Genomic DNA, 18,309 nt, shown 5'->3' on the forward strand with positions numbered 1-18,309 from the left:
GCTGAGGCAACGAGGAGCTTTGCCTGTGGGTAGACTTTTGCCCTTGTGTTCGGCTTGCCTGCAAGCGAGTGGCACGACTGTTCATGAGTGCAGGATGTCTCTTTTGGCAGTGCTGACAACAGTGTTGCTAATACAGAACTGGGCAGAGCTAATTATTCAGAAAAGCCATAAATGAATCCCTCTTGCTTTTTCTAGCATGAGGCTTGACTGATGCAGCCACAGGATCAGAAATTTTGCCATCTGATTGGAAAGAATGGAAGTGGGAGCAGCACCTTACATTTTACTGCAACATTTGATTTACACAGTATATAGCAGAGCAGGCTGGAGGGTTTCTAAAATAAGGGGGAAAGGAAAAGAATATGATGGTACATGGGGTATAACTGCAAAATTTAACTGCAAAGGGAGAGATGTTGGACCCATAAGACTATTGGGTTTCTGGATGCCTAGAAAACATAGTGACCAAGAAATGGTAGTCTTTTCCTGACAAAGCACTCCTCCAGCCCATTTCTTTTGCACAGATGGCTTGTTTTTTAACTGTGCCCTGCCTCGGCTGTGTCAGGGCAGCTGGGCTGGGTTTCAGAATGAATCATCTGCAATTGGAGCCAAAACAGGGACATTTTGTTGGGATGCAGAACAAGCCATTAAAAACACAAAGCATCTGGTCACCTTTATTAAACGTATTAAGTGGAAAAGCAAGCATTCCATAGGTTGACAAGTACACGAGCAGAGCACTTAATTTTTGGAAGTTAAGCAGATTCAAGTTTTTAAATAAAAATGTACATTTTAGCTCAGAAAATAATACATTATTTATTAGCTGTGACATTTCCAAAAATTCAAATGCAAAAGCTAAATATTGGTGAGTTTGCAGTTTTGGACAGAATTTTAAAACATTTTATGCCTCCTTTTTCTTGACTAATATTTTTGGTCAGACTCAACAACCACATTTGCACATACCTAGCTGTAAAACTAAATTACACCGTTGCAAAGTTGTTACTGGGTACCGGTACAGGTTATTTTGGTGTGAGGTTCTGATATGACTGTGCTCACATCAGGGGATTGCACTATTGTAACTGTACGGGTGTCTAAACCACAGTGCACACACTATGTGAGATTTGACTGAAGAGAAAGTTGAGTGACACACAATTATACCCAAACCAGCTGAGTTCTTGGAGGCAGCATCCAAGAGAATAAAAATAGGATAACAGGAGTGGAGGGGAGGCACAACAAAATCTTCTTCCCCAAAATCACAGAGCATGTCTAGAGCTATTCCCCATATGCTCCAGCAGTCAAGTCCACACTGCAGGCCTGTTGGAAACCCTGTGTTATTGCGTCTCGCTTGTGAAGGGAGGATAAAGGTTGTATCAGTTTAACTAAGACGATTGCAGGGAATCATCGTTATAAGCATGCCAATAGGGCACTTCCCTGAAATGGGTACTTTTAATGTATTTGAGGATTGTCTCTTAGTACTGAAGTGATGAATTGCCTGCCAGTGATGCTTTTCTGAAGAATGGTTTTGAAAAGCCATTCTACTGCCATCTCATTTGTGGCAAGAAGGAATCTGATAAACACACACAGGGAGTACACAAAGATTAGCTTTAACAAGCATATATGGAGATTCTTGACTGGTAGACATTGGATCCTTATTCCCACATGCAAATAGTCGCTCCTTGCAAGAAATTACTGGGATGCAATTGCGGGGATGGTGAGAGGGGTTATACTAACTTATACCTCCCCCTCCTTCCAAATTCTGCTTTAAGATAATCTCTTATAAGCCCACTGAAGTCAGTTGTGCAGTAGGGATGTAAAAGAAATCAGGATTTGCCCTGTCCTCTCTTCTTTTGTTTTTGGTTCATTGAATTTTATTCCTGTAATTCAATAAATGTGGTGAAGAAGGCCAGAGGATATGAATTAAATATGACAGGAGACCACAGGAATCCTGACCTTCTGTCTCACAAGGAAATCTTAAATCCAACCCCCTGCATGTACCTATCAGCGTTCTAGCTACTGAAATCATTATAAATGCTATTGAAATACAAATAAGTTCACCTTCTCCATTGCACAGCTAATTGCAACTTTCCTGAAAACAGTAGCTATCTAGAGACCTCATCCTGTTACATGTCTTTGTTTCTTTATGGATGCTTTGTTTTCTTCCTTTGAAAAATAGATTTAACTTCAAATGCTTTCATTCTGTCTATTGTGGCATGGAGATATGTAGTTAAAACATTTCTCAGCCCAAGACACTCTGAGAAAACTTTAACACTTATCTATGGAATGTGTGGTCAGCTTTTACTTCGGCGAGCACTTAGGTCTATATTTCACATCTAGATGACAGTACTTATATTACTTTAAAGAGTTCATCTATTTATGCTGCAATTTTTTGAAGACCTGTCTGCTTTTATTGAACCCTGCATGCTGGCAAGCAAAGCTAGCACTTCATCACCAAAATGAAAGAATCCATTTTGACATTTTTCTATTCCTTGACTATATTGGTAGATCCCATACAAGCCAATCACAGTACAGGAAAGTATGGAAACTATAGCAGTGATGACCTCTTACTAGGAGATTTTTCAGCTTTTGGAATGTCATTTGGATTCCCTAAGACTTTCCAAGATATATCCCAGTGCTGTGCATCTCTAGCCATTTGCATCTTCTGTTGATGTCAACATTGGATTTTAAAAACAATAAAATAATGCCTTGCAAATATATCCTTATATAAGTGCTTATGTATATAGATCTCTGGCTCATCTCAGTGGGAATCTGTACTCTTAAGGACTGAAGCACAGGCTTAATCTGGGTCTATAAATCCATGATTTTGTCTAGCATGACAGAGTTTCTCAACATAATGTTTTCTCTACCACAGGAGTACGAATTGCTTCTAAGGTTTACATTGGAGTAAAAGTTTACAACCTGCCTGCACATCGGGGTAAAAATCAGTCCCTGTAACACACAACAAGCAATAGTTTGAGCACTTAGGACAAATAAATGTATATCATAGTGCTATAAATCTGTTGAAATGCATAGCAAATTATAGCAAACTTTGTAACAGATAGTCTCTCAGTTAGTACAAACACCCACACACAGTCTCAGGCCAGTTTTTTTCTGCCCCTTGCCTACCCAGAGAGTAAAATGACCCAATTTACCATTCTATAGAAATGAGGAGGACCATAATTTTGTGTTACCTATAGAGGTCATAAGGACTTTACAGGTCCAGCCTGTTGAGTATTCCAGCCATGACTGGCTTCCTTCTGGCACATACAATATATCTCTTGCTCCCTGAAGAAGATATACAGCAGAGAAAAAATAATCTTTCCCTCTATATTAAAAAAAAATTGAAGCCTGCTCTCCTGTCCTACACCTTTAAAATTCTCTCTGTTGTATAAAAGCAAAAAAAAAAAGTAAACAGAATGGAGCACCTTATCTTATCTTCAATTGAATTTTCCCTGAAGGACCAAAATCCCAGGTAGGTGTGGAGGAATTTCGAGAATCATTGCTTGTAGGTGTTTTCTAAACACTCAAGGTTGATAAATACAAACTTATCAGAATATTCCCTCTCTTCTACATATTTGCTTTCATCTTTATTCTAAATGTATCAACCTTTACCACTTCAGAAGGAAGCAGGAAAAAATGAATGAGACTTGTCTTATAAGCCCCTGGTTCAGTAGTAAAATTATTTTATAAATTTTACAAAATTCTTAATACAAAAAATGAACCCAAGGTTGGAGCTAATGGATGTGTTTTGGGGGCTTTAACTCATTTAAATGTTCTGTTTCTCTTTGAGATGATTCCAAAAGTACTTCAGTGGAAGCTGCTCTCAGAGCAACAGGGCACCTCATCAAAAGGTTTAAAAAGAAAAGACGAGGGGAAAAATTCTTCAATAGAGCCTGTGTCCTTTTATCCTTGATTTACCGAGCATATCAGTTACCCCCCTTTGTTAAGAGATCTTTTCATTTGTAGGTATAAAATAAATTCAAACATTTTATCAAGATGTTCTTGTTACCAGCCACCAGTATAAATTTTACTTGCTGTAGTTGGGAAGAAGGTTTTCTGGCACAGCAGTTGTCCAATTAACGGGAGTATTACAGGCAACAGAAATAGTTTGCCCAGTCTCATTTCATGAATTACATAGATGCACGAGGAAGATGCATTTTCTTCTCACTGGTTTTCTATTTGTATTCATAATCCAATGTCTCAAAACGGTTGTGAATGGCTAGCAGTGGTGGCCATGGGTACACAAAAAGGTGTCTGTACTGTGCAGGTGGGTTTGAGCGCAGGCTATAGCTGGCAGTGAGTGAATTTTTGATTAATAATAAAAGTAAAACAAGTATTCCTACAAGTAGCGGAGCTTAAAGAGCCTTGTTTTCCACATATTTCTATCCTTACTGCCCTGGCCTTTTCTACCCCACTGCAGTAACACTGTCTCTGTTAAAGTTCAGTGACACTTTAGCTGGCAAAGGACACTCAGATGAGCTCATAGAGCTCAAATTCACATAATCCCCCCCCACCCCCCGCATAACCAGGTTAAAAGTACCATGCATCACATTCCCTAAAAAGGAAAGGATTTTGCCTGAACAAAGACTGAATATGAAGTCACAACATGGAAGAAATCGTTTCCCATGCTCCCAGTCTTTGAACTCTTTCCTTTTTTTTTTTTTTTCTTTCCTTTGTTTCCCCTCAATTATTCAGAAGTTCTTCATTTACTTCATTTTAAGATGTTTAGGAATATCCTTCTGTAGCCATGAGTAATTCCTCAGCTGCCCTTGAAGTAGAGAGACATAGACAACGGAAAGGCAAACCCAACCCGGGTGGACTGCCACCGTTGATGCAAGAAGCACCACAAAAGGGAAAGTCCCTGCCTGGATACAAAAAGAGTAGTGGGATGCAGCCGAAGAAAGAGCAAAAAGACCTGGCAGTTTCAAAGTGTTCTGAACAGTTTTGAGAAGTTCATTTTGTCAAAGTCAGCAAGAAGGAAATGAAGCCTCTTTGATAACACATATCGATGTGAGTTTGAGGTCTGGGGGTAAAGTGAAAGACAGGGATATAGGAAATTCAACTAAAATAACTTTTAAAAAAATGGAAGATGTAACTGTGCCCTGGGGAACCATGATGGGAAAAGTTAAAAATTATATTCACATGGTGCTTGAAAAGTGGATAAAGATGAAAATGCTAGTAGTTGTGAGACAATCAGGTCCTCTATACTAACTATGGCTGCATCCTAGCTCCCCCTTTCCTGGTTCTGGTCTCTGAGGAATGCACTGTTCTTCAGACTTGCATGTTCTTGGTGTCTTCCAGATGGCGCAAAGTCTGAAAACTCATCTGAATTTTTTTTTTTAAGCTTACAAATTACTTCACAAATGAGTGTAGAACAAGAAGCAGATCTCAAGCAGGCAACAAAAAACACTCTGTTCCATTCAGCCTAATTAAGAATGAGCTGGAAAATTGTTCTTGAAATGAAAGCACTCTCACTTTCTAGTTGTACAGAAGTTTTTCTGTCAACTGAGCTCTGTGTTGGAAGGTCTGAGTTTATTAACATAAATCAAAGCATCTCATTCCCCATATTTTAGTACATTCCTCATATATGGATCATTTGTAGCTATCAGGATTTTTGCATATTCATAAACCAGAAGAAAAATACCTCTGAATGGCATCTTGAAACCCCTTTTCACTGATGACGCCTGAATTTTCTTACCCACTTTCTCCATGCATACAAAAGTACATATTTATGTGCATAAAATGGCTGTTCTTTTAGGTTTTTGTAGGCCATTGAGACTAACAACAGACTATAAAGTTTTGCATCCCAAGGCTACTAGGTCTGATCCAGGCCAGGTCAGTGCAGACTGCAAATTATCTTCTCTTGGCTGTGCAGCGGCCTGCATGAAATGACTTTGGTCTCAGTCCAGCTCCCTGTGGATCAGTATGTACATCGCAAACCCCATTTCTATCAGCAGTGACTGGCAAATTTCCTGGCAGACTGAGCCATTTTACCATTTTACCTTCACAAGCCATTGCTTCAGGTCAAGCTTGGCAGCGTGGCTGTGTGATCCATTTCATAGTCCCTGTAGAACGTTTTTCTGGGACAAACAGCACAGGTGCTCTGAGCTTTTGGAACAGCACCCTTCATAAGCATTGCGAGCCCCCCAGATTGTACTGCATCTTTCTTAAATAACAGGTGCCTTTCTGAAAAAGTCAGTCCACTTGTGAGGTGGCCCTGCTGCATGTAGACTAGGAAACAATGAACATCACCTCAATGCAAAGAAACTGGATGCAGGCTAAAACCAGTATTTCAATAACAACGCACAAATGGATTCTTCTGGCTCTGCTCTATTACAGCAGAAGATATCCTACACTCAGATCCCAACGGGGAAGATCATTACGGGGAGGCCACCTGTGTATTCCCAGGCTTTCAGACTAAGCTGCTCCCCTATTGATTTTTGTATCAATGAACCAAGTGCCTGCTGCCTATTAGGCTTGTTGGTGTTCTCCCCCCAGAGCTCCTATTGACCAATTAGACATTTCTACTGGAGCACCAGCAGCCACAGCGTTTAGGAGCCTGTGTTTTTCTAAACCCTAACAGTGTTCATGTCAGCACCTGGCTGCATGAGCCATAATGAAGGTCTTCTCTCACTTCAGGGCATTTGTTATATGCTTTTGAGCAAGTGAACTATTGTGCCAGAGTATTTAACAAGGTCACTGGATGTGCAAGACACAGTGGGTCTCCCTCAGTTGTGGAAACTGCATCCCTTTCTTTGGATTCAATAGAATTTTTCAGACCCTTTTATGAACTGCTGCTATTTCATTTTGTTTGCTCACTCTTTTATCAATGTACAAGCTGCAGAAATTGTCTGTGACAGCTCAAATTCTACTTTGTCAGCCCAAGTTTACCTGAACACAACTGCTGGCTTTGGTAGGATTGTCCCAGATATATGAGTGGAGTTTGTCTCAGTGACTGCCTCTACTAATGAGAACTTACTCAGTCACACACAGTGTCTATAATTCGGTAAGAACTGTTAGTAAGTCCCAGGTCTCCTCCTCTTTCTTCTTATATTTACTTTTACTTCTGGGCTCTGCTGCAGTTTTATTTACCTGAATAACTCCAAAGTTTTCGTAAGTGGGTCCAAAGGAACCAACTTCATATAGAAAGCCTGAATGCCTCTGCCTTTGTTGCTAGTTGACATATTTCCTGTATTTTTTCCTTAATTGGCAATGTGGTTATGTCAAATTGCATTTCTGTTCCTGTAGCCTCATCCAGAATCAGTGGAGCTCAATATTCTGTTCAGACTGAGTTGTTTGATCTGAATTTTGCAGAGGAAAAAACTGCTTGCCAATAGCAATGTCTCTTTTCATCTATTAAGCTTCTAAATGTGTGTGTGTGTATAAATATATCTTTAACTATACTATCTGTGGATCTATGGATAAACGTGTTGGTAGCTGACTCTCCTGGTAGTTCAGATTGCAAACTGACTCCATTAACACCACCTAAATATAGGATTTAAGTTATTAAGGTTAGTTTTTCATTTTATTTTCTGTCTATCTAACTGTACTGTCAAAGGAAAATACTTTATTCTTTGCAAACAGACATATATAAATGGAAAATCATGGTTGTGTTTTCTTATGCCAAAAAACAACTGAAATTTTGCCAGATCTTGAACTCTTGCTGAAGGGTTTTGGATTTAGGAATATCTGTGAAAGTTTGAAGGGGATTTCTGTGTATCTGCCTGTGTCTGATTGCTGGGTTATTTACCAGCTTTTCAGAAGTTACGTTGCAAACCCCATTAGCTTAAAGTTGACATATCTTTTCTTTTTTAGATGCTTTCTTTTTTTGCTTTGATCTTTTACATGTGGGTGGGTCATGCAGCTTAGAACCAAGGTCAGCTGCAGGTGTTAGCGTTATCAGCCCTGTATGCCCGTATGTGCATATTTCCCATCCACATTGCGGCTTCTGTGGCTGCAGTGCTCTTAGTAAGAGATCAGCTGAGGATACCAGCTGTGTACAACACACTTAACTCCTCCTGGACTCCGTCCATCCTGTCTCTGTGAACAAGAGTTTAGGCACGCACTGATGTACTGAACTTGTTGCAACTTCCACTACAGAAAGATGCAGGACTTGGCTAGTGACCACCCTGGTGAATGCAGTGTGCATGGTAGGAAGGTTTAGATTTGAGACTGTGCTTGGACATTATCCTTAACTGTGTAGTACAGCTGTAGAAGAATTCTAAAAGAATGTTTGCAGATAATGCAAAACTATTAGGCTTGTCAAATATAAAGATGGTAGCAAATTTGAGGAGAGGCTTCATGTTACTGAATGACTGGGTAGGTTGAAATTCAGTGTTCAAAAATGCAGAGTAATAGACGACGGGAAAACAATGTTAAGTAAATACACAAAAGGTGAGTTGTAATTTAATTCCTACCATTCAGAGAAAGAGATCAGGCAATCACAGGGGGAAGCTTTCTGAAAAACTCAAATGAGTGCTCGGCACTAGTCAAAAAACAAACAAATCCAGAGCGCCAGATAGAATAGTTAGAATGATCAGGAAGAGAACAAAACGGGATGGAAAAACCATTTTTGTGGTATTGTGTAAATCCATAATATATCTAAATCTCAAATTACTGCATACAGTTTGGCTGATTCCTGCTTACAAAGGATATAATGGAAGTAGTGAATGGTGACAAAGATCATCTTTTATATGGAATAGCTTCTATACAAAGAATGACTAGATAAGGTAGAACTCAGCTCAGAAAACAGATGGCTGAGGAGGGGTACGATAGTGATCTATGAAACTGTGGATGGTGCATAGAACATGAACAAGGAATGGTTATTTACTATTTCTAATAACACAGGAACAAGGGGCAACCAATTAAATGATTGCACAGCAGGTTTAAAGACAAAGATAGTGCTTTTCACAGAATGCGTAATTAAATTGTGAAATGGCTCCCATAAAATGAGAATAAGAGAGTGGGATGATTTTGCTTAGAAAAGGGGTCACCAAGGGTAGATATGTGAGAAGTCTCTTACACCATGGGGGAAGGGGAAGGCAGAATGCATGTTTGCTATTTATCAGAGCATAAGAAGTTTCCCAATTAAAAATCAGGCAGTGGATTTGAAGCAAACAAATAAAGATAATTTTTCTCCTTTGTATTTATAATTAAACTGTGGATCTTCTCGCCAGAGGACATCATAGAGGCTGAAAGTATAAATGATACTTTCCTGGTTTTTCTAAGGTGCTTTTTGCAGAACTGTTCAGATTTGTCAGCCAGAGCCCAAATTTATTATTGCAAGAAAGTCAGGAGGCAACAATTGTCCTACAAGGTAGATCTTGGACTGTGCCACTCAGGCTATGTGGACAGAGCAGAAACCATCTCTGTTTCCAGACAAAGATACTCCTGATGCAGGTTTGTCATAGCCAGCTTTTAATTCTCACTCTGAAATACACTGCACTGCACTGAAATCCTTATCTGTATTTCTAAGTGTCTTAGGCTTCTGTTAGCCACTGATCTATTCTGCCCAGATCTGGGAAAGAAAATGATGGAACTGCACACGGTGTTAAAATCTTTCCTTTACCACAGTGATAACTCCAGTTCAGATGCCTCCATTTTAAAAAGCAGAAGAAAACAGCTTTTTTTATTATTTGTCTTTACCACTAGTATCCAAGGACTGCGATTTAGTATTTTGACATACTTAGCTAGCTTCTGTCCCACAGTTTGGACACAAGTAGATTATTGAGTAGATCATGAGGAGCACATGTACCAAGTATATACTTCTCAGGCATGTAAATACTTTCCACTTACTTGAAATCGTGCACATTGTATGTGGACCATTTTACCTTTTGGGACATTTAATTGTGATATGGCTGTGTTCTTTGGAGCATTTTAGAATAGCAGCTGATGAACGTTGATTATAGGAACAGCAATGAGGCCCACAGATGTTTGACTCTTTATAGCTTCCCCAGAGTTAAGTTTAAAATATTCCGAGTTTGCTCCCTGCCTCACCTGAATAAATCTGAAGTGGCCCTGTTCCAGATTTATATTGCTTTAACTAAACAGAGGACTTGGTTATCCAGCTGGCCGCATAATGTATTTTAGTAATGCTCCTGATACAGGCATGATTGACCTGCCTTGATAATGTATCTCCCTGTTACCTAAATCTAAACCCATGTATGATAGCTGTTTTCATTTCCATCTGAAATATCTGCTCCATAAAAAATCTCCCCACCTCCACTGTGAACAGAATTAGGAGTTTGGTTTTGTGTCTTGCCCGCATGTAGCCCACTGCTGGGGCTGGCCAAGCTCTGCACACTTAGATGATTTAGCTGAACACTGACTCCATCATGTTTTTTGAACTGTGCGTGGCTCTGTTGCTTGTACTCCATTACCGGTTGCCTGTGGGAGGCTGTCCTCTCAGGTATGATGCGCCGTCTCACCAGAGGAAATGTCCCGAGGAAATGATGTAGGAGTTGTTTTACGCAGATGTAGGAGTTGTTTTACCCAGTCTAAATCCAGTCTCCTATTTTTGGAGAGGTCCCTCCTGGATAAATGTGTTTTGTGATATTTTATTAGGTGAAATGTGCTGACTGTATAAAAAAATCTTGTTCAGAGGTTGATGATCATCTTTTTTACTCTCCACACTACTTTCCTTGTGAATACATTTAATTATATGATGCTGTATTCATTGCCTCGCTGACACTAAAGTGCTCTGCAGTTAAGGCCTAAATACTAAACCAGGCAGATATTCAAGCGTTGTAAAGTTAGTCTCTCTTTTTTTTTTTTCTTTTTTTATGCCAGCAACAGTGCTACACTGATTTACAGGAAGCAGGTGGGGGGAGGGTGCTATCTTTTGCCTGCTCTTTTTATTGAATTCTCTTTCTTTTTTTAATGCCCATATTTAGGTGACTTGAACAGTAGGAATAGGGTTTTTCATTTGCAGATAACTGACTGGTATTGGGCATATTTTTGGTGCAAACTAGAAAAATATTCCCTGGCGATGAGGGGGATTAGAGTACTCACTGACAGAAATCCAACTCAGGTTTGCTTAGTTTTCGTATGCAAAATCCAATTTTTTAAATGAAAGTTTTATTTGTTTTCACTTGATTTCATGGAGGAAAAAAGACCTCACAAAGCTAGAATTTGCTGCCTTTATTCTGGCAGAATACTGCTCCACCTCATCGTCAGTTTTATTGTGCCAGAGCATTGTTCCTTTTGGATGTATGAAGCATGTTGGAAGCAAGCTGCTGGAGGACAGGAGAGTGGTGAGATTCTGCTCACCCCCTGCTTCAAAAGATGAGAACTATCTTGCACACACAGTGTCTACTAGTTTGCCTATGTGGGTTTACTGTACACAGATCGTGTGGTGCATGCACATGGTAAAACCCTCTCTGCGCCTGGGATGAGGGCACCCAGCTGTCAGCACAGCTCGCCTCCGTTACTGCCTTCCCATGAGTTAGTGGGACAGTGTCCTGAACTCCCAGTTTGAAAGGACCCCGAGCCAATACGCACTGCCTGACTCCTTAGATGCACAGATCCTTGCATCTCTCACAGCTGGGATTTACTGTGCTGGAAGCCATGAGCTCTGTGCAGTTAATTCCAGCTCTGCACACACGTACATGGTGTCCAGACTGAAAGGCTGCACAAGTTCTCTGATCTGGTCTGTCATAGCCCATGTCACTCCATCAGTAAGGCCACAGCAGAACCTGGCCAGATTCTTGTTTCTGGACTGCTGTGCCCCTAGAGCCTCTCAGTCCCCCTTCTGGGTTTTTCTGTTTCCCATTGCACAGCTGCACAGTTAATCCAAGGTACGTTAACAGTGTATTTGGGTTATTTTTATTTCAAAAACAGGAGCGGTCAGCCTGTGGTCCCAGGGCTGTATGGGTGTCAGAGCAACAACTATCTATCCATCTTCCCAGAAGGGACCTTCCCCATCACATTGACCAGGCACCTTGTGAAGCCTTTGGCCACAGCTGAGGAAAGCCTCTGATTAGCACTTGGCCACCTGGAGAATAATTTGTACATGAACCGCAGTTACTTTGGGTAACTTCTGCTGCCCTCACAGTCAGCGCTCCCAGCTTTGCTTTTGCACAATAAAGGCTACAGCTATGACTGCTAAAATGAAATTAAACAGTTTTTAATCAAGTACTGTATGTACTAAAATTGACATTATGATAATTTTGCTTACTACTCTCTTTATAACAAGTTTCCATTTTGTTTCTGTGCGTGTTTTGCTGAATACTTTTGATCAAACACAAAATTTAAGAATTAGTATCAGGCTGACAGGTTTTGAACTTGGCATTTACTGTGAAATTTACAGTATGAATTAGCATATTAGCACAAATTCAGAGGTGAAATAAGATGCTGACATCCATTTGTAAATGTTTGTAAATCCTTGTAAGATTATAGGAAGCAAAGCCGTGAAGTTCTTCCCACTCCCAAAGGTAGCTGTGCTTGGTCCTCAGGCATGTCCAGGTTTTACAGTAAACTCGGAGGACTGTGCCACCACTGAGGTGCAGATTGAGGAAAGCTTTGCAGATGGCTGTTGGAAGTGCTTCATGATTTAATGAAAGACTTCAGCATTCGGGACTGCCAATGGATGTGTCTCTGGATGAGTCACGAACTGTAAAGTCGCTTTTAAAATATAAGAAAGCCCTTTCCCATCCTTTCCACCTTACCCCATCTTCTTCCGTGAAAAGGGCAAAGGGAAAAGGAGGCTGAATAAGGTCATCAGCGGTGTTAGATGTATATCAAACTCTAGCACAACTATGTCGTATAATATTACAAAGTGGGTAAAGGAACATTTGTCAGATCTTAGTAACAGTGATTACCTGCAAACTGAACACTTGGCTTGTGCAAGGGCATAAGATCTTTCCTCAGCCTTTTTTTCTGCATTTTATCATTAGCACCAATAATAGCATCTGCAGGGAGTAATTAGAGACATCCAGAGGGGAAAGGAATTCTGCCAGAGGACATCATTATGTCTGGAAAACTAAAGATGCTGTGTAGTAAGGTCATGAATAAATTGTTTGAGTCTAGGGTGGAGGAGAAGACCAGTAAAAGTACAAAGTTTCCTACTGCTGCTAATATGCTTATGAAAAGCACATTAATTTCCACTGGAACACCATTAAGGAAATTAGTTTGTTCTGACAGTTTGTGTTGCTGGATACCATATGTTTACCTTGAGGGAATGTTTGTGGAGAACCACTTTGGGTTAATTGTAAATGTCACAATTAAATAAGTAAATATACAGAACTGTATCTATGATTTGCATCAGTGCACAGGCACTCTGTACCACTGGTGTGCCATGTAATGTGTGCACATATAAATATATACTTTTATGTACTATATCCATACCAATCAGCTTATCTGGACACACAGACATCAGGTACAAACAGCACCAGCATTTTGTCTTTCTGATCTGTTTATCATTACATACATATGGCACTGCACCATGCCCTTCCTTCTCTTTAATGCCTGCACTGTGAGCTCTGAGTACTGAGCATTGAGTTTCCCTGGTGCTCGTGACAGGTGTTGCACCTCTAATTCATCTGGCACAAAAACAGCGAGGAGGGGAGAGGAAGGAAATCAGATACCATATTAAAAATCTCAGATTAGTTGGAGTCACATTACGGATTACCAAGGTTCAAATACGTTGCCTTTCAGTGGTGTCAGTCCTACCTAATAATCTGCACAGGAGTTGAGGATTTTCAGCACCTTGACAGATTAAACCTTAAGAACACTCAAACAAACCTGTCACATAGGTCTTTATCATGCAAACTTGAGGCCAAGTTCAATAACAGCCCTGTTAGTTTTCTGCATTGCAGATGCCTTGAAAAATTGATTTTCTGTTTTGCCACTGACTTCAGTGGAACCAGGCTTTAGCCCTCCGAGGCAAATTTATTCCTGTAGATTGTAGCCTCTTCTGAAATTCTTAATTTCACATCCTTAAATAGTCAGTTTTGAGACAGACCAGCTATGGGTGCAGACTTTGCCGGGTGTTGCTCACCATTGCTGGGTTATTAACTTCCCTTATGGTCTGGGATACCCTTTTTGTTCCTTTGAAAATGCATTTCATGGATTTAAAGGCCTGATCCAAAATGTACAGGAATAAATACAAAACTTTGTATTGAACACTGGAAAAGGATTTTAAGGGGAGTTGGTCGTTGTTTACAGCAGGAATGTATTTTTACCAGAAACAAGAAATCCAGTCTGTTAGGGCAACATTAATCTGGGGAAAATCCTTTCTGAAGTGTCCAGAGCTTGTTAACACAGCTAACACCTAAGGCAGCAGTGTGTCTTTAAGCTCTACTAATATTGTACAATAATAATTTTTATGGAAGAAAATCTTCCCCTCTCCCTGAACAGAAACAAGACATATTATTGACTGCCATCCGGAAAGATGTATGCTCTGGCCCTCTGAGTCTATTAATATTTGATGCTGATGGATGTGAGCTGGCAGCCTTAGTTATTAATGGAGTTTGGTTCCTTGGACCTAACCCTCAATACATAGGGGAGAATTAACAATAACAAGAACTGTGTGCCCAAACCTCTCATGGTGCTAGAAAGGTCCGTTGTTTGGTTTCAGCAACTATTAGTATTTCTGAAGTACTTAAAGGTATGGAGGGTCATATAGGTGATGTTAGTCACATTGCTGCCACTGTTCATTTTCATTTAAAGGTCACCTTTTAGGGTCCCAGGGGTCACAGATCCCCCACCTGTATCTTTGCTGTGTTGGGATACTCTCATTGGATTTCGATTTCAAACAAAAAAATCTCACTTGTGTTAGCTTCTGAGCAGCTGCATGGAGATGTGGGACACCCTGTCCTTGGTTGCCCTGATGGGACATCTCGCAGATCAGAGAGTGGGAAGGTGTAATGCAAAGCAGAGGGATGGAACATGCTGCTTCACACATGGAGCAGGACATTTACTGGAGCTGGCCCTGATCCCACATGCAGTGAAAAGTTTTTCCATTGACTATGTTATAGTCAGATTTGAAATTCCCTGAAATTAGGAAATAATACATTGGATAGATTTCAGGGGTATATTTTGATGAAGTGGGCCTTCTAAGTGAAAATGATAAAGAAAATGAAGGACTTTTGAAAGCTTGTGATGTCCATATGGATCATTCTGACTTGGAAAATAGAGATGTAAAATACCAAGTTATTTATAGCTGGATTTCTTAATATAGCTGTAACATTTTCAGGGGTATATGTTTGATTGAATTAGCTACTCCTTCCTATCACGTATACCACATCCAGGCATTCCACTACTCTCATTAACCTCCCGATCTTAATAGAAAAAAGAATAATCAACATAAGGAGCACAGCTGTTGATTAATTTTACTAAATAGGATAGAAATATAAAGTACCATATTGCAAGAGTGAAGATTCAATGCACAACATTTGAAATCTGTTTAATAGAATATATAACTCATTAACAACTGGATAGACATATACTGCGGCATTATTCACTTGGGCAGGTGGTGAGAGGGAGGTGGAATTTACATATCTTTAACAGTACCTGAATGCATTTAATTTCATAGGTCATCCTCCCAAATCAAGTTCAAAATGTTAATAACGGGGTGTGCATTTATAATTAATAAAATCTTAGAGCCAGTGCTATAGTTCAAGTGCATTTTCCTCTTATGTAATTAAGAAGTTAAGTGTATTTGGCAGTTGTCACTCAGACAGCTCTGAAGGTCTCGCTTGTCAAACCCAGAGATAGAAATCTCATTAAGCCAGTTATTTTTTCACTTAAGGTGTGTTTGCAAAGTAAGTGCGTATAAGGTGGACAGCCAGAATGACCAAGCTCTGTTAGTCTATAAAGTACAGTACATTAAAGTAAATGCCAAAACTCAAAGACACGTTGAATAAAAATGAAACAGCTTGATGTTTAGCTTGTATACCCTACCTTTTCTTTGGGATACGCAAAGTGCCTGTGTCTGACTGCTCTCCATGCAAAGCCTACAGAAAACCAGTGAATCCACACCAGCCTGTTGTGCACATGGCCGTGGAGAACTTACTGCATAACACAAGCTGATCTGCCATCACAGAGCGTCAGCTGAGGAACTGTAAATCCACCTTCTGCTTCCACCCATGGCCCAGATGCTGTTTTAGTTAATCTGGTTCCCAAAGGGATATTTTAGTTCCACATCACTCTGTTCTACTTTCCTTTTCAGAGGAATTTTCTTTTACTTCTAGATCACTAGTTCAGATCCAAATAAGGTCAGTTGTCACAGAAATTATTAGCAGTACCAGCAGTTCTGTGTTGTACATGAAATGAGTTGGGAGTTTCATTCACACAAGATACAGCTTTCTAAGTAGCACTAATTGGCTGTCTAATTGTCACACACAGGAGAAAGGCAGAGGATTGATTAGGCGTGGAGACTGAATGCCCCTCTGCCATCCTGCTCGGCTCTGGGTTCCTGTAGCACATTCTGTAGGCATGCTGGCAGGGTAATGAGGGGCAGCATGCTCTGGATTTTCTGGCTGTCAAGACATCACCTTTTACTGCCGGGCCTTTTCAGGGGAACTTGTTTTACTCCACCAAGGTCAAAGATAGCATCTTTTACAAACACTGCTTTCACTCAAAAATTAGAGACTTCTAGGATTTACTTCTGAGCAGTACGTATTTTAACCATTTCTTTTACTTCCCCCGAAAACAAAGTTTTTAGTATAAAATAGGATGAGTCATACTGGTGCTAGGCAGAACTGCTACAGCAAGCATATGGGGGTTTATGGTGCTTAGAAATCTGTTCATATTTCCTTTTACTGTCTCAGTGTCTGATGCTGTGATATACAAGCTCCTGGAGGTACTTGCCATGGCATAGGGAAGCTGACATTTTGTGCATTTATCTCCTGAAAAATGGCTGCTCCTATCAAACAGTGAAGCCTCTCACCTGCAAAAATACATTTTGACCAGTATCTTTTCCCCTGAGCTATGGTATAGGTCACACTGCTCAATGTAGTTACTATTTAACTCTGGAGTAGAATAGCTTTCTCTGACATAAAACTAAATTATTAAAGTTTGACTCACTGAAGAAGTGAATTCAGGAGCTAATTTGTGATATGAAAGTCAGGACTACACATAGTAGAAAAAGGAGCAAGAATACCTTGTATATGCTAGCATAGGTAGACCTGACTACGGGACTCGGTAAGAAGGTTTAAAGGAGCTGTGCTCCCATTTTAATTCCCTTGTTGTATCAGATCAACAATATTAGTAAGAACTATGTCTCTCTTTCAGCCACACAAGCTAATCAGTGCATACAGCGTACCGTCACTTACTGCTGATACGGTCTCCATTTCTGCATTTACTCTCCTTTCCCCTACTTTCCCCACACCTAAAGCAGAAATAGGACAGAGACCGTCTGTTTCTGTGTTCTGCTCTGTGTCCCTCCTTTCTGACATGTGCATCACTCCTTGTTCAGCATTCTTCCTGGAGTCACAATCTCGTGCAAATTAATTGAAAACAAATGCAGGTACCAGCTATGCCTCAAAAAGGTCTAATGCACCTGCCATGGAGTTTTCCTCCTTGCCAGTCTGTGGAAGATGAGCACGTATGGGATCCTTTAGCTTTTTAACAACCCTATTCTTAGAATATATTTTTCCAGAAATGCAGAGCAATCTTTGCACAGTTGCAGACTGTATATTTTGTGATTAGTGTTTTGTAAGTGATGTTTTGCTTAATGATCTAACATCTGTTCTAGGAGGTTTGTTTTTGTAACTTCCCCACCTCCTGCTGAATGAAAGCCAGAAACTTGTCCCTTTCCTCCAAGTCAATCAAAGCACTAATTGCATCATAATCATGGGAAGCAGCAGTGACTGCTCAAGTGCTGAAGACTCAGCAATCAACTCATAACACTCTGTTCACTGTTTTGAAAGAGAAAGCCTCCCTGTGCAGAGATGGGAATTTCCTGCAATTCAGATTTCTTTGGCTGACACTGACTTTTTTTTTGGTTTGCAGGGAGATGACTGCACCATTACCTGCATGGCAGGAACCTACGGAACCAATTGCTCATCAGTTTGTAATTGCAAAAATGATGGTGCATGTTCCCCTGTGGATGGTCTGTGCTATTGCAAAGAAGGTAAACAAAATTCAGATTTAACAATTGTCTGCAATTTGGCATCGATGCTTCTCCCCTTTTAAAGTGGCACAGCTGTGCAGTCAGTAACTCCACTATTTTCATGTGCCTGTCAGTAATTCGACAGTCTGCCCAAGTATCAAAACTCAACAGGGGCTTGACTGTATGTTTTGTCTCTGCCCTGAACAGGGGCCAGACTTAACTGCTCTGCTGCAAGAACAGGTCACAGAACGAAGAGTGCTGGCAGAGCC

The 18,309-nt window shown here is 40.3% G+C and overlaps 1 protein-coding gene across 4 annotated transcripts in view; it reads left to right on the forward strand.

Annotated features, from left to right (window-relative positions):
- MEGF11 (multiple EGF like domains 11) overlaps window positions 1-18,309 on the forward strand; it is a 215,094-nt gene that overhangs the window by 130,655 nt on the left and 66,130 nt on the right. For all 4 annotated transcript variants that reach the window (XM_037393890.1, XM_037393891.1, XM_037393893.1 and 1 more), the window contains exon 10: window positions 17,941-18,061. In XM_037393890.1, coding sequence (XP_037249787.1) covers window positions 17,941-18,061 — 121 coding nt within the window. The remainder of the gene's footprint in view (window positions 1-17,940; window positions 18,062-18,309) is intronic.

This window comes from Falco rusticolus, chromosome 7 (genome assembly GCF_015220075.1).
Source record: "Falco rusticolus isolate bFalRus1 chromosome 7, bFalRus1.pri, whole genome shotgun sequence".
In the NCBI taxonomy this organism is placed as follows: Eukaryota; Metazoa; Chordata; class Aves; order Falconiformes; family Falconidae; genus Falco; species Falco rusticolus.